Genomic DNA, 16,100 nt, shown 5'->3' on the forward strand with positions numbered 1-16,100 from the left:
TCAATATGCCAACAAATTTGGAACATTCAACAGTGGCCACAAGACTGGAAAAGGTCAGTTTATATTCCAGTTCCAAAGAAGGGCAATGCCAAAGAGTGTTCAAACTACCGCAGAATTGCGCTCATTTCACATGCCAGCAAGGTGATGCTCAAAATCCTACAAGCTAGGCTTCAGCAGCATGTGAACTGAGAACTACCGGAAGTACAAGCTGGGTTTCGAAGAGGCAGAGGAACTAGAGATCAAATCGCCAACATTTGCTGGATCATGGAGAAAGCAAGAGAATTCCAGAAAAACGTCAATTTCTGCTTCATTGACTACTCTAAAGCCTTTGATTGTGTAGATCACAACAAACTGTGGCAAATTCTTAAAGAGATGGGAGTACCAGACCACCTTTCTCAGGAGTTTCTCAGGAGTTTCTGTCTCCTGAGAAACCTGTACGAGGGTCAAGAAGCAACAGTAAGAACCGGACATGGAACAACCGAGTGGTTCAAAATTGGGAAAGGAGTATGACAAGGCTGTATATTGTCGCCCTGCTTATTTAACTTATATGCAGAGTACATCATGAGAAACACCAGGTTGGATGAATCACAGATTGGAATTAAGATTGCCGGGAGAATTATCAACAACCTCAGATACGCAGACAATACCACCCTAATGGCAGAAAGTGAAGAGGATCTAAAGAGCCTCTTGTTGAGGGTGAAAGTGGAGAGTGCAAAAGCTGGTTTGAAGCTCAACATTAAAAAAAACGAAGATCATGGCATCTGGCCCCATCACTTCCTGGCATATAGAAGGGGAAGAAATGGAAGCAGTGACAGATTTTACTTTCTTGGGCTCCAAGATCACCGCAGACGGTGACTGTAGCCATGCAATTAAAAGACGCTTGCTCCTTGGAAGGAAAGCTATGGCCAACCTAGACAGCATAGTAAGAAGCAGAGACATCACCTTGCCGACAAAGGTCCGTCTAATCAAAGCTATGGTTTTCCCAGTAGCAACGTATGGCTGTGAGAGCTGGACTATAAGGAATGCTGAGCGCCGAAGAATTGATGCTTTCGAACTGTGGTGCTGGAGAAGACTCTGACGAGTCCCCTGGACTGCAAGGAGGTCAAATCAGTCAATCCTAAAGGAAATCAACCCTGAGTGCTCATTGGAAGGACAGAGACTGACGCTGAAGCTCAAATATTTTGGCCACCCAATGCAAAGGGAAGACTCCCTGGAAAAGACCCTGATGCTGGGAAAGATTGAAGGCAAAAGGAGAAGGGGACGGTAGAGGATGAGATGGCTGGATAGCATCACTGATGCAATGAATATGAACCTGAGCAAACTCCGGGAGAGAGCGCAGGACAGGAAGGCCTGGCGTGCTATGGTCCAAGGGGTTACAAAGAGTCAGACACGACTTAACGACTGAACAACAACAACAACAACATGTGTCCCTAATGACTTTAAGCCACAGCAACTTCAGAGAAAACCTCCAATGTAGACAGAAGGAACAAGTCCTGAGCCATTTTGGATCTGATAATTTTAGAGATCCCAGTGACTGGAATTATGGTCAACTGGAGTTCTCCTGCTGATGATCCTGAAGTGGGTGTCCCATGTAGTTGGAACTCCTTAGCACTTTTGGGCTGTCAAAAATCCAGATTTGTTGATTTTGAAAAATGCTACATGAATGTCTAACAGGAATGTTCAGGGATAGGATTAAGCTGAATCCAAGGCCTAATAAAATCAAAATAACTGTCTAGATGGATCCCTTGCCCAGTTAGTCAACAATTTAAAATGTAATTAGATTATTCTTGTCCACTTAAGAAGCTATCCTAGGGTTTGTACATCCCATCTGATATATCTAGCTTAAGGTCTTAGGATAAGGCTTGCTTTTGGCATTGGAAAGTAGTGAACCACAAGTAACAACTGGATAGATGGAGCACAATTTTCTTTCTTATTAATGAGAAAGACAATTTATCACTTACATGTACACACCACTTATCCTGTGGAAAAATAGGAAAAGAGAACAAGACAAAGTGCCAACACAGCTTTCTGCTAACAGGGTGTTAGATAAAAAGTTCTTGCTTTCGGTTGGAAGAAAAGGATGCCAGGCAGGCAGCAGTGGATCCAACACTATTTTATTGATCGTTTTGCAAAATGGGTGCAGAGCAGTCTGGACCCCGAGGCACATGTGCAAGAGCCTTTTATACCTTATCACTTCTATTGTTCTTGCCAGTAACCAATGAAACAGTCAGTATATCAGCTTACCAATCCAATAGCCAATAAACAGTCAGTACATCAGTTTACCAAGCCATTAGTCATGAGCGCGTCAGTATGGTTCCCTTTTTGCTCCGCCTACATTTTTCCCGCCACTTGGGCTCTTATGTGACTGAGGCACCAACCGGTTATGGAGTCTCTTTTTCTAACAATTCCCCCCTTTAAGTCTTTACTCATGTCTTAAAGCGTTTAAAACGGAGTCTCTTTATTGGTACAATAAAGCAAGAGCATCTGTTTTGACAGAGCGGTTTCAATTAATCGCTGGGATAAGCCTCTGACACAGGGGATAATGCAACAACCAAATAATACTAAGACTCCGGCCATTATTGCAAGCGAGATAAGGATCGAGGCCACTAGGTGTTTCCATTTTCCAAACCATCTTTCTAACCAGGCGGTCACGGGGTTGTTAATTCCTGAATTCTCGGCTAACTCCTCGGATAAGGCGGTGAGGCCCCACAAGGCCCTTGTTACTGTGCTGTCTGGAGCAGTGTTGTTAGGGATGAAGGTGCAACATCGCCCACCTAGCATAACACATACCCCTCCTTTTTCTGCTAACATCATATCAAGGACACGCCGATTTTCCCAGGCCATCTGGCTAGTGGCATCTAGCTGCTCAGCCAATCCCTTTACAGCATCACGGGTGTAGTTTATAAACCTTTGTTGATTATAATAAATGTAATTGATCCAATCTACATTTTTGTTAATTGTTACCCACCAAAACAAGGTAGATTCAAATCCTGCAGCGATTTGATTCCTCCCTTTGAATTCATCTGGTACTCCCCGTGGCACCCCTATAGAGTCAATGTATATTTGATCATCAAAAGGGGTTACCGACCGCTTCCGTCGGGGTTGGCTAGTTCCTTCTACTGGATGATATGCAATTGAAAAGGGGACCGCCAATTGGACTAATCCACAAGCCCCGGACCAATTGGAGGGCAACACTTCATATAACTCTAGACCCCCACAGTACCACCAGAGATCAGCCCGTGGGATTGGAAGGGAGTTATTCCTAAAGCGGGTGGAATTAACACATTTTATTTTGCTTGTCAGGTTCCCCAACTGCTCCCCCATCCCTGTAAGGTCCCGGTGTATGTATCCAGTATGGTTTCTTTGTTGCAAAAAAACTATGGAGGGTCTAACGCAATTTTTTAATTTGAGAGGAGGGTATAGCTTATTGAGAGTCTGGCACTCCTCTTCTCCCCACGCGTCAGGGTGTTGGAACAAGCGGATCACACAGGTGAGGAGGGAGGGAGTATCCCATCCCAGAGGAAAAGGCATCACTCTCGCTACCGATCTTCCTGCAGCACAAGCAAAACAGTCAGACTTATTTAAGGACTTGGCGGTATACTTTACCCATTCTAACCACACATTATCAATTTCTTCTGTTATTGAGATCCCTAGCCTGGCTTTCCAGGGACGTTTCTCCATCTCAGGAATTTGCACCAAAGGTGGTTTGGGAGATGCAGGTGGTCGAGGGTCCCTTTTGATGGGGATTAGATTACCTTCTTTTTCTTTTGCCTTCCGTATTAGCTGATTGACGGTTTGGTGAACCCGCGATGGACTCCACTCACCTAGCCCCCATTGAGGAATAGTCCTCACACTCCCTGGTTCTGGTGCCCCGGCTGTTATACAGGAGAGCAACACCAGGATCCACAGCCACTTCATTTTAACAATAGTGGTTATGTTATCAAGCCCGATTGAGTCAGATCCTGGCCTTTCCTAGGTGCTGAGATTTATAAACAAGAGGCGATTGTGGCTCCTGGATGGCTTCTTCGCCTGTGTCCCTGGCAGCTTCCGGTGGGGTGTCCTCCTGTTCTCTCCGGGTGACAGGAGGAGGCAGGGGTCGTCTAAATGGCTTCAACCGGCTGCAGTGTGTCCATTTGCTAGAACCTACAAGCTTTATACGTGAATGGCTGGTTGGTCCCACTAGGTAGGGTCCTTCCCACCCTTCCTTTAAAGCTTCTTTATTCCACTTTTTCAGCAGTACTTCATCTCCCGGTTGGAAGAGATGGATGGGAGCATCCAGTGGCAATCTCTGGAATGGGACAGAGTAGGCTCGTAGCTGTGAAAGAACAGACTGTAGAGAAGTCAACTGGCCCCTTAACATTTGATCTCCCATCTCCCACTTGACCTCCTCCCTCCTTCCGCAGTGTACCCGAGGTGGGAATCCAAACATTAGCTCAAAGGGGGACAGCTTTATGTCTTTTCTTGGCATTTTTCGAAGCTTTGTCAAAGCTATTGGCAGAGCCTCAACCCAAGTGAGTCTTACCCCTTGCTGGAGCTTGATTAGAGTCTCCTTGAGACTCCGATTGGTTCTTTCAACTTGCCCACTCGCCTGGGGTCTCCAGGGGCAGTGTAAGTGCCACTCTACCCCCAGAGCTCGTGCCAACCCTTGCGTAACAGCTGAAGTGAAATGTGAGCCCTGGTCGGATTCTATAACTTCAGGCAAGGAGAACCAGGGCATCACCTCCTGTAACAACTTAGCAACTACAGTTTTTGCTTGACAGTTTCTGCATGGGAACGCTTCTACCCACCCCATCATTTGACACACTATTACAAGCAAATACCTGTAACCCCTACACGGTGGCATTTCAGCAAAATCAATCTGTACCCTCTGGAAGGGATAGTACGCCCATGGTCGACCTCCTTTTGGTGGAGGGGGTGCCCTGGGGGAGTTAGTTTTCTGGCAGACCTCGCAGGTTGCGGCTAGTCGATGGGCGCGTACAGTTAGGCCAGGAGAGACAAATAGCCTCTTGCAATAGTCAATCATGGCTGATGCCCCAGGGTGTCCAAGGGAATGATGCACTTGTTCCAGGATAGCTCCCTGCAGGGTCTGCGGGAGAAGCAGTCTTCCATCCGTCATCTGGATCCATCCATCGTCGCGGGGACTCACTTTGTGTTCTTGTGCCATTTGCAACTCGGGGGGGGAGTATGTGGGGCGCTCTCCCCTTCTGGGTAAGACAAGGAATGTTCCTTGGATTCCTTCCCTGGCTGCTCTCTTTGCGGCCTCATCAGCTCTTTGATTTCCTTGCTTCCACTTTTCCTCTTTTTCCTTTCCATGGGCTCGGATGTGGATAACTGCCACTTGTAAGGGTAACTGGAGGGCATCTAAGAGGTCCACGATTAAGCCGCCATTGGTAACTGGGGATCCATTTGCTGTAAGGAATCCCCTCTCTTTCCATAACTGTCCGTGAGCGTGCACAACGGCAAAAGCATTCTTACTGTCAGTGTAAATATTTACCCGCCTTCCTTTGCCTGCCTGCAAAGCTCTTGTCAGGGCCACCAGTTCAGCGGATTGGGCGGAGAAATGAGGAGGCAGTCGTTCTTCATGGACACTCTTGCTTTGGGTGACGACAGCCGCCCCTGTGTAACGCTTCCCGTCTAACATATAACTGGACCCGTCCACAAACAAATCTTCGGCTCCCTCTAACGGTTCATCTTCAAGATCTGGCCGACCCTTGGTGTCCAAGTCTAGTACTTCAAGACAATCATGATCTGGGAGCCCCGGCCTATGTGTGGCCTGTATTGCCGGTAACAGGGTGGCGATGTTGAAGCTAGAGCAGGCTTTGAAAGTGAGGCTTTCGTTCGTTAGCAAGCCTATTTCATATCGGGAGTGCTGAGGTGGGTTGAGGAATTTGCTTCCTCCCCCTGACCCTAGGATTTGCGGCACCCCATATGGCACCCAGACCTCGATGATCCCTCCCATTGTCATTTTTTCAGCTTCAGTGCAGATCAAGGCTGTCGCTGCTACCGCTCTCAAGCAGCTCGGCCATCCTCGTGCTACAACAACAAGGACTTTGAAGTAGTAGCCCACTGGCCTCCAGGAATGGCCCATCCGTTGGCAGAGTACTCCCGAGGCTACGCCCTTATTCTCATGCACGTAGAGTCTAAACGGTCGACTGGGATTTGGCATGGCGAGGGCCGGTGGTGACACAAGGGCAGCTTTAAGGCTGAGGAAAGACTTATTCATTTCTTTAGTCCATTTCCATTTGTCTAATTTATCCTTCTGCAGAGCCTCATATAGTGGCCATGCTATTTCCCCATAGTCGGCTATCCATAGCCGACAGAATCCAGTCAATCCCAGGTAGGCCCTTAGCTCATGGGGGGACGTACGGACAGGGGTGTCACGAATGACTTTGACTCTTTCTGATCCCAAGCTTCGGGTCCCCTTGGCTAAGTGGTAACCTAGGAATTTTACAGTTGGTCGGACTAGCTGCACCTTCTCCCTTGACACTTTATAGCCCCCCTCTGCTAGATGATTAAGGAGGGAAATTGTTCCATTTAGGCACATATCCTTAGCCTTGGCTGAGATCAGAAGGTCGTCACAATACTGGAGGAGATGCACCTCAAGGTGCTGATGGACCCAAGGCTCGAGGTCCCTTTGAAGTTGCTGGCCAAAAACGACTGGTAAAAGATTGAGCCCCTGAGGGATCACTGTCCATGTTAATTGAACCTTCAACTCACTCTCTAGGCTTTCCCACTCAAAGGCGAACAAAGGCCTCGAATCAGGGTGGAGTGGGATACTAAAGAAAGCGTCTTTTAGGTCTATGACAGTGAACCATGCATGATCTTCTGGAATTCTTACGAGAAGGGTGTGTGGGTTAGGGACCACAGGGTGGGGGGGCCTCGATTTGCTGGTTAATGAGACGGAGGTCTTGCACAAGGCAAAACCCTTTGCCCCCCCCTTTTGCCACAGCGAAGAATGGGCATGTTGTAGGGGGACATTATCTCAATGAGCCGACCTTCCTCTCGGAGCTTCGTTATCACTGGTTGTAGACCCAGCTTCCCTTGGCGGGAAAGGGGATATTGTTTCATATGAACTGGTTTCGCCCCTTCCTTGAGAGGAATTTTGTACGGTGCTGCCGATTTGGCACGAGAGGCCCCTCCAACCCCGGCCCAAACCAGTGGGTTGACTCTGTTTTCTATTAAGCACCAGTCTTCATTTGCCTCTGAGGTGGGTTCCTCTATGGCTTTAAAAAGGGCCATTTGATAGTTGCTGCTCTGTTGCTTGGGGAGTCGTACTTCCATTCTTCCATCGGGGTGAAAGTGATCTCAATTTGGAGCTTAGTCAATAAGTCCCTCCCTAACAATGCCACCGGACAGGAGGGGGTACAGACAAACGCGTGTTCTAGGTGTGTTTTTCCAATTTTGGTAAACAAAGGACGAGAAAGGGGCACTCGCGTTGCCCTTCCCTCGACCCCCATTATGGTGGTAGTTCCCCCACTTCCCGTTGGTGGCTTGTTAAGGGGGAGTATGGACAAGGCAACCCCTGTGTCCACAAGGGCATCATAGGAGCGGCCCCCAACTTTAATTTTGACCATGGGGTCCCGTCTTGCCTCGGAGACAGCCAAGAGGGGGCCGGGCCCCGGTCTGTCCTAATCTCTTTCTTGTTCATACAACACTCTTTGTTCTTCCCCCCTGCTTTCTTTCTCTTTCTGTTTTAGGGCTTCACAGTCTTGCTTCCAGTGCCCAGTCTTTTTACAAAAAGCGCACTGATCCTTTCCTAAGGGAGGTCCTTTTCTGTTCCCCTTTCCACCCTTCTTAGTCCCTCCTTGCTCTGGCTTGAGAATAGCAGCAAGGAGTTTTGCCTGCCTCTTATCTTTTTCTTTTTCTTCCTCCTCCTCTCGTCTTTCATAGACCTTCTGGGCTACCTCAACCATGACTCCCAAATCAGCCGCCAGTCCTCCTTCGACTTTTTGTAACTTCTTTCTGATATCTTGGCAGCTATTTCCTACAAACTGCGTTGTGAGAATTCGTAGGTTATTTGGGTTATTCAGGTCAATGTCAGTATATTTAGCAAAGGCTTCTCTCAGCCTTTGGAGGAAGACGGCGGGGGGTTCGCTTTTGTCCTGTTTTAACGTCAAGACCTTTTGCAGATTGGGGGCCCTTCGAGCGGCCTGTTTCATGCTCGCCAAAACAAGCTGAAAGTATTCAGCATGTAATTGCCTTTGCGCTGCCGTGGCCACTCCCCAGTCAGGCCTCCCAATGGGCAAAACCTCTGCCATCCGCTCTTCAGTCGCCTGGGGGTTCTCCTCTCTAAATCTAGTTCGCGCCCCCGCAAGAATAGTCGGTTTCTGACTAAGGAAGCAAGTGTTTAACAACGTCTGTGTGTCATCCCAGGTAGGATTGTGTGTAAGCCTCACATTTTCCATTAAGGACAACAGTGGACCAGGGTCCTCCTCAAAGGGAGGATTGAACTGTTTCCAGTTGTACAGATCAGACGTCGTAAAGGGGACGTAAACAAACATTGTCCCCTGAGGGTGTTGGGCAGTAGGATCGGGGACCACTCTAATAAGGAAGGTCAATTTTACTGATGGTTGAGAGTCCTTTCATAAATTGTAATTAGGCCCTCCTTTGGTTTCCCCTTCTTTATCAGGCAGCTTTTCCTGGGTTTGAGGCCCCCAAGCACCCTTCATCTCTTTGAAATTTTTCTCGAGGGCGTCCAAACGATCTTGGAGAGTGTCCTTGAACTCAGTCATAGCCCCAATCTCGGGAATTTTTAACAGTTGCAACTCTTGGGCAGGCTCCCTTGGAGGAAATGGAGGCTGGGGCGGGCATGGTCCCCCCGCGACAGCCGTCCCGTAGGGAGGAGGAAGCAATGGATCCTTGGGGGCCGTAGCTACCACCCTAGGTGTTCCCTTCCTCATCAATTTTTTCTCAGTTATCACAGGGAGGGCCAAGGACATACATTTAACTACCCACGGGGCTGGCCTGCCGCCGAGGGGTACGCAAGTTGCCCATGAATCAATATAGGGGAACTGATCTCAACTTCCCCTCTGTGTTACTATTATATGCACAGCAGATACCAGGGATGGGTCAAAAGACCCCTCGGGTGGCCATTTGGGTTCTAATACCGGCCATTCCCGGGCACAAAGAAGGACAAGTCGATCCTTCGTCATCTTAGTTCCATAATCTTGCTTAAAATGTGACCAGTTGTGCAAACAACACTCCAAGGGCGTATGGGACTCTTCCGTGGGCCTGGATTGGGACCCGCCCATGATGGTGGGATTTCACTCAACAAATCTTGCGCTTCGCCCTCCTCTGACCCAGCCCGTCGCCGGGATAGGGAAATGCAGATCGGGGCTCCTCACTCGCTTCGCCCATAGGCGTCTCACACAATCACAAATGTACCACCGTCCCGCATGTATCCCCTAAAGTAAGCTGTTTCACTTACCCCAAGGCCTCCTCTGTCCCGCCCGCAGCTGCGTCCAGCTGCCTATTGATCCACTGCCAGTGCCAAAAAGGAGTGATCACGTCTCCCTCTCCCTCTGGCGTTGGTCCCCAAGCGCCTTCGCTGCCGCCGACGTGAGGAGAAGGCAGTGTAAAACAACGGCCTGTGGCCACTCCTCCTCCGCGGCCCCTCGGCTCAGCGCGAAGGGGACGCACCCCGAAGCAGGATCCGAGTCACGGCACCAAATTGTTAGATAAAAAGTTCTTGCTTTCGGTTGGAAGAAAAGGATGCCAGGCAGGCAGCAGTGGATCCAACACTATTTTATTGATCGTTTTGCAAAACGGGTGCAGAGCAGTCTGGACCCCGAGGCACGTGTGCAAGAGCCTTTTATACCTTATCACTTCTATTGTTCTTGCCAGTAACCAATGAAACAGTCAGTACATCAGCTTACCAATCCAATAGCCAATAAACAGTCAGTACATCAGTTTACCAAGCCGTTAGTCATGAGCGCGTCAGTATGGTTCCCTTTTTGCTCCGCCTACATTTTTCCCGCCACTTGGGCTCTTACGTGACTGAGGCACCAACTGGTTGTGGAGTCTCTTTTTCTAACAATTGGGGAGCAACCCCACCCAGTATCTTTCTTTTACTTTTATAATGTGACACTTGAAGATGTTATGTGGTGTGATTGCTTTGATTGTACTCTTTTAATCCCACCTCTTCATATTTGATTGGAGAATCATAGAATAGTAGAGTTGGAAGGGGCCTACTACAAGACCATAGAGTCCAACCCCCTCGATGACGTTTTACTTTTACTTTTACAGTTCTATAGAAATTTCTATGTGGTTTTGACTACTCTGGGACATGAACCTTACTGAGCAAGACATTTTCTCATAATGTTGTTTTCCTTTGGTCAAGCTTCCTGCCAGTAATGCGTCAAAAGCAAACTTTGGTTCAGACAGCCTTTTAAGCTAGGCCTCTTCGATATGTCTGATATAGCCATTGCCTTAAAATTGCCTAGACCCACTTTTATTTATAACTTTTTGAGATTGCAGTGACCACTGCACTTAGTTATGGTTTGTTAAACAGATGTTTGTGTATGTTGTCTTTTCCTGCTATCCTATATTATAAAGATAGTTCATGATTTGTAAACTGGTTAAAGATAATTTAAAAGTTAGAAATTTAAAAAGAGAAAGAGTACAACAAAGAGTCATTCTGTGGATCTGTTTCAGCAAGCACCTGCTTGGCTAGGAGTATTTTCTGGATGTCTGTGTGTCTTATAAGTTTAGGCAATGTTTAGACACCTGTTGAAAACTTCTTTCATTTTAATACCTAGTTTGGTAGATTTTCTTTGTTGTTCTTTTTATCTTTTATTTTAATTATTTTAATGCATTTTGTACACTGCCCTGTGATTTAATAAAGGTGGTATATAAATACTTTAAGGCCGCAATCCTATACACATTTGCCTGGGAGTAAGTCCCATTAAACTCAATGGAACTCACTTTAGACAAGCATAGGATTGAACTGTAAATAGATAAAATAAGTTATCAGAATTCAAGCTTTCCTGTTGTCCGTGTATTACTTAATTAACATATTTATGCATCCTATTTCTAGATATGCGTAAATAGAACATGTGTTGACCTGAACATTCTGAATTATGATTGTGATTTCTCAAAATGTAACAACCAGGGGGTAAGTAGTAAAGATGTTAACTTTCCAGGCCAGTATGGGTTAATGGAAGGTTTCTTTGTTTGTGTGTGGCATTTCTCAGTTGCCTACCAGTTTCTGCAGATGCTCTGCTCAAAGCTATGAAAAAAAAACACATGCATAAATACTAACAGAAAAGTAAAAACTGGGGTTAAACACACTAAAACATATTATTTTAGACTGCTTTTTGCTGATGCTGGCTTTTAAATTGTTTTCCCATGTCTGACTGTTGTTGCATGTTGAACTTATAAACCACTTAAGATATTTTAATAGAAAAGTACTATAAAATATGGTAAATAAAATTTAAAAAATTCAAGTGATTCTAAGCAGCTAAGACCAATTAACAGCCTAAGGCTGCAATCATATTCCCACTTACTTGGGAGTAAACTCTGTTGACCACAGTGGGATTGTTATTCATTTGTTTGTTTTAAAAGTTAACAGAGCTCAACAAACTCTGAGTAATCAAATTGAGTATTAGCTGGTGGTGAAATGCATGGAGGGAGGAAGATGTGGCCACCTGGAGCTCCCTAAGCATGGAGTTCCAGAGAGTGAGTGCTCTACCTGTAAAGACCAGGCTATGTTCCCTCTTAGGCCTTATTCTGGCATCTCCGATGTGGTTCTTGAAATTAGTCACAGGGTTTTGATTTCCTGAGCTACACTAATATTGGTAGGATCAGGAATGCTCCTTCTGACAAATGGCCCTAACCATTTCCCTGTTGTCATAGCCCAGCATTTTAATACTTCACCCCTCTGCCTGTATACCCACATTGGTCTGCAGTGTCTATGATTCACCGACTCAGGAAAACTCAAGGGCCCAGTGAGTTTAATCCACAGATGAGTGCGTAGGCAGGATCTAGATATTGGCCAAATGCTGCCCTTCCAGAACTAAAAGAAAGGGGCTATACACAGACAGCTTCTTGAAATACATCAAATCAGGATTATAAGATACTAGCTAGGATCTTAACACAAAGACTAAATAACATTATATTAACCCAGATCAGGCAGAACTTATGAAAGGAAGATAATAAAGTGATTGTATCATGGAAAAAATCTAGGGGATAAATTCATGCATTTATTTACTGCTCATACACTTGATTTATTTCAGGTGTGTAATAGTAACAAAAACTGCCATTGCACTTATGGATGGGCCCCTCCCTCCTGCAGTAGCAGGGGATTTGGAGGAAGTATTGACAGTGGCCCCCCTCCGGAAAAAATGAGTGAGTTATCAGAAAATCTCAGATTGTTCTATGTTTTGTTTCTCATTCCACTTCCGTGGCCATGTGCTTTGGAGGCTCTTCGTATCAAATAGTCTATTATTTCTCACCACTGGGAAGTTAGCAGTTATGCAGTTGGTCTTAAGATCAAGACTCCTGGACTTGAGTCCACCACCTGCTGACTCATTTTGGATCAAACTGTAGACTCTAAAGGTCCAGACCCAGTCCAAAATAAACCCTACCTATCTCACCGAAGCCTGCAGGCCCAGTAATGACTGAGGAGGCCTTGGTCATTACTGCAGCACACGTTAGCAGGGATAGGGCCCTCCCTGCCACCTGAGCATACATCTTTTCTTGAGTTATTCACTAAAAGAAGGGATGGAGGACCAGCCAAGAGGGCTCTGATCCTTGCAATGCAGATTCCTGCAGGGACTGGAGGCTTGGACACTGCTGTACTGGGACAGCAAGAGGCGGCCTTCCTGGCTTTACACAGGGATCTTCCCCAGCCTGACTACCTCTGAGGAGAAGAGGAAGTCACAGGTATCTCCAAAGTTTCCTGCTTCCCCATGGGAAATGTGTAAATAATGAAATGCAGGTGCTGATTCCTAAACACAAAGTGACATGCATCAGGGAGCTTTCTGATGCTTGCTGTCCACTGAAGCCCTTTAAACATGTTTGAAACATGTGTAGGCTGAACATGTGGGAGAGGAATAGGATCATGCCCACCCTGGGTCAGCAGCAGTGGTCATGACTCTGCTTCCCCTGCCATCTGTTCAGCCTGTACACGTTTCAAAATGTCTTGAGTGTGTGGGGAATGTATGGGTGGCCTTCAGGCTCTGTCTGTCTGTCTCATGCAGTCAACACTAGTGTACTTGGAGTAAACACAATGCAGTGTGAAGCAGCTCATAGCTGACCCAAGGCCACTGCTGTATGTAGTATGGGGTTCTGAGCTAACGTGAGGGGCCTCCAGTCTGGAACTTGCATGTGAGCTAGTGACTGGGTGTACTTCACATGGGGTCCTGAACATGTCAAGCAATCTGTCCTTTCTTTTTTCTTCCAGAATATAAAAAAACCTTAATGCTAGGTTCTATTATTGGGGTAGCTTTGCTTTTACTGACTCTTACTATAGTGCTTAAGAAGTATCTACCTACTTGGTAAGTAAACTCTCCTTCATTCTCACTCCATGTGATAAAGCTGTTTCCTTGCTGCTTATTCTGAAGCTCATCTGCCTGCCACTGTTCTTTTCCTCAAGCGACCTAGAGGTCAAACATGAGCAAGTGAAGTTTGCTGTGCTCCTTAACTAGAGAAGTAAAATTTCCGGAAATTTTGAGGTCAAGGAAAAGACCCTCCCCCCGGGAAAAAACAGAAATTTTGGGAAAAATTGAAAAAGAAGCAATACTTATTTTTTAGTGCTCTTTACAGATCTAAAGATGTTTTGTTGATTTAAGACAGCCCTCCCCAACCAGGTACCCTCCAGATGTTTTGGACTTCAGATCCCATCAGCCTCAGGCAGCATGGCCAATGGTCAGGAATGCTGGGCACTGTAGCCCAAAATATCAGAAAGGCACCAGGATAGGGAGGGCTGCTTTAGAAACATAGAGCAGCCTTGCTGTTCCTAAGGTTATTATGTGTGTGACCTAGTTTGCTCATGAAATTATCATTGTAGTTTAAAACTTTTAAAAGTAAACTCAGTTAGTAAATGTGTGATTATTGTCTGAATAGACTAGAACCACATTAAATTACTGCTACAGCATTAGAAACACTGGACTCTATAGAACAAAAACCAAACTGTCAATGCACATTTACTGTCAAGAATGCACACTGGTGACTTTACTCACACACACGTCGGGAAATTGAGCATAAATGTCTATTAGTAAAATATACTTTAGATCAATAATTTTAATAAGTAATGAAAGAAATAACTATGCTGAGTATCTTACAGAGAGGAATAAAAAAACATTTCCCCCCCATGGCTTCATTATTTCCAGACATTTAACATCTTCTAGCCTTTTAATATAAAACCAAGGCAAGAAGATTCCTCCAATGTCCGTCTCTTGCCTGAATGCAGACAGAAGGCCCACTGACCTCTCTGTTTTGTAGGAACTGGCTTGGAAGACTGATTGGGGGGAAAGTATCTCCCGAACCAATGGATTCTATTTCTTCTCCCGAACCAATGGATTCTATTTCTTCTCCCGAACCAATGGATTCTATTTCTTCTCCAGAATATACTGTAAGTATCTGCAAGCCACTTCTGTGAAGGGTTCTAGTGATGAACCCAGACTCATTATTTCCTTAAAAAAACTGAAAGTGGTTTTAATGTTCTATATATTTTAAATTGTTTTATTGTGTGTTGTTTGGTTTTAGTTTTTGTGAACCGCCCAGAGAGCTTCGGCTATTGGGCGGTATAGAAATAAATAAATAAATAAATAAATAAAATAAGTAAGGAGGAGGAGGAGGGAGCAGATGAAGCTGCCGCCTAATAGTAAGCCAGACTGTTGGCCCACCAAGTTCTCTACTGCTCGCCCTAGCTGGCAGCTGCTCTCTGGGTCAGGCAGATATCCTGCTGAGAGTCTTTTAACTGGAGATGCTGAGGTTTAAATAAGGAAATTTATGTATGCAATTCAGTGATCATCCAGAATTCAGTAATTCTAGATTAGCCCCTAGTGTCGCCATCTGATACACTCAGCAAGCCAAGCAGGGTAATACTCATGTGTTACCTTTTAGGGATCAATTACAAGCTAACCGTCAACAGGCAACATGTTGTTCTGTTCTGAAGTAGGATGATTTGCTCTGCAGAAGACATTTTTTGTATCTGAAGGTCGCTGAAGAGCCTGGGGAGGAGGAAGAGGAGGAAGCACTCCCCACCCGCTACCGTTGTACTAATCATCCCGTGCTCTCCCTTCTGCTGTTGAATCTCCATTTACTTGCTTGGTCTCATCAACCGTCTTTGAACAAAGTGTTCCATCTTTGAATACTGTATATCTTTGTCATTGGTGTGTCTCAGGCAGGAGTAACCACTGCAGCTCCAAGAAAGAAATATACCACATATCAACCTCACCTGAGATTCCCGCAGATTTGTTGTGTTTAAAAACCAATCTTCCTCCCCAATCAGATTGAGTTTGAAGGATATTCATATGAACATAGGAAGCTGCCTTACACCGAGTCACACCACTGGCCCATTGAACCCACTTTTGCCCACACTGACTAGCAGCGGTTAGGGATGAATGAGAAATTCATTTCAGTTCAGTTTTGATCAGTTCAGTTCACACCTTCCAGACTGAACATGGACTTGGATGCAATCTGGGGTCGAAGTCTGTACATTTCTGAGCTTGCAATGTGATTCATGGACCAAACAAAATGCATTCAACACCATTCATACTTTGCACATGAAAAAATGTGTACTTTTGAAAAATGTGCACAAATATGCTTTAATCAAGGGGAGAAGAATGCATACATTTCAAAGATGCGCACAATTGATGCGTGCATTTGAAAAATACGCAAGAAATTATGCACGGATTTTCATGTGAAAAGAAAAAAACAAAATTTGCACTCTAATATTTTTATTTATTTACAATATTTATATACTCCACATTAAAAAAAATTGGAGCAGTGAACAACAGATAAAAGAATAAAACACCATGTTAAAACCGTTACAACATTTTTTAAAAGACAAGATCCAATAAGGCCGAATTTAATAAACTGCACTTGGTCACTCAAGAAAAGCCTCTTGAAATAACAGTGTCTTCAGGAGGCACCAG

The 16,100-nt window shown here is 45.5% G+C and overlaps 1 protein-coding gene across 5 annotated transcripts in view; it reads left to right on the forward strand.

Moving 5' to 3' along the window:
• LOC146349253 (disintegrin and metalloproteinase domain-containing protein 29-like) overlaps window positions 1-15,399 on the forward strand; it is a 76,573-nt gene extending 61,174 nt beyond the window's left edge. For 2 of the 5 annotated variants that reach the window (XM_084841576.1, XM_084841577.1), the window contains 5 exons: window positions 11,036-11,113; window positions 12,234-12,345; window positions 13,403-13,496; window positions 14,443-14,572; window positions 15,067-15,398. In XM_084841576.1, the coding sequence (XP_084697702.1) occupies window positions 11,036-11,113; window positions 12,234-12,345; window positions 13,403-13,496; window positions 14,443-14,572; window positions 15,067-15,084 (432 nt within the window). In that variant the 3' untranslated portion in view covers window positions 15,085-15,398. Of the gene's footprint in view, window positions 1-11,035; window positions 11,114-12,233; window positions 12,346-13,402; window positions 13,497-14,442; window positions 14,573-15,066 lie in introns of all 5 variants that reach the window. The other 3 variants (XR_014788791.1, XR_014788790.1, XM_084841575.1) reach the window with 2 other exon arrangements.
• The last annotated feature ends 701 nt before the right edge of the window (window positions 15,400-16,100 follow it).

The sequence above is a fragment of the Heloderma suspectum genome, chromosome 3 (genome assembly GCF_057233095.1).
Source record: "Heloderma suspectum isolate Gila_16-S chromosome 3, 16-S_ref, whole genome shotgun sequence".
Taxonomy (NCBI): Eukaryota; Metazoa; Chordata; class Lepidosauria; order Squamata; family Helodermatidae; genus Heloderma; species Heloderma suspectum.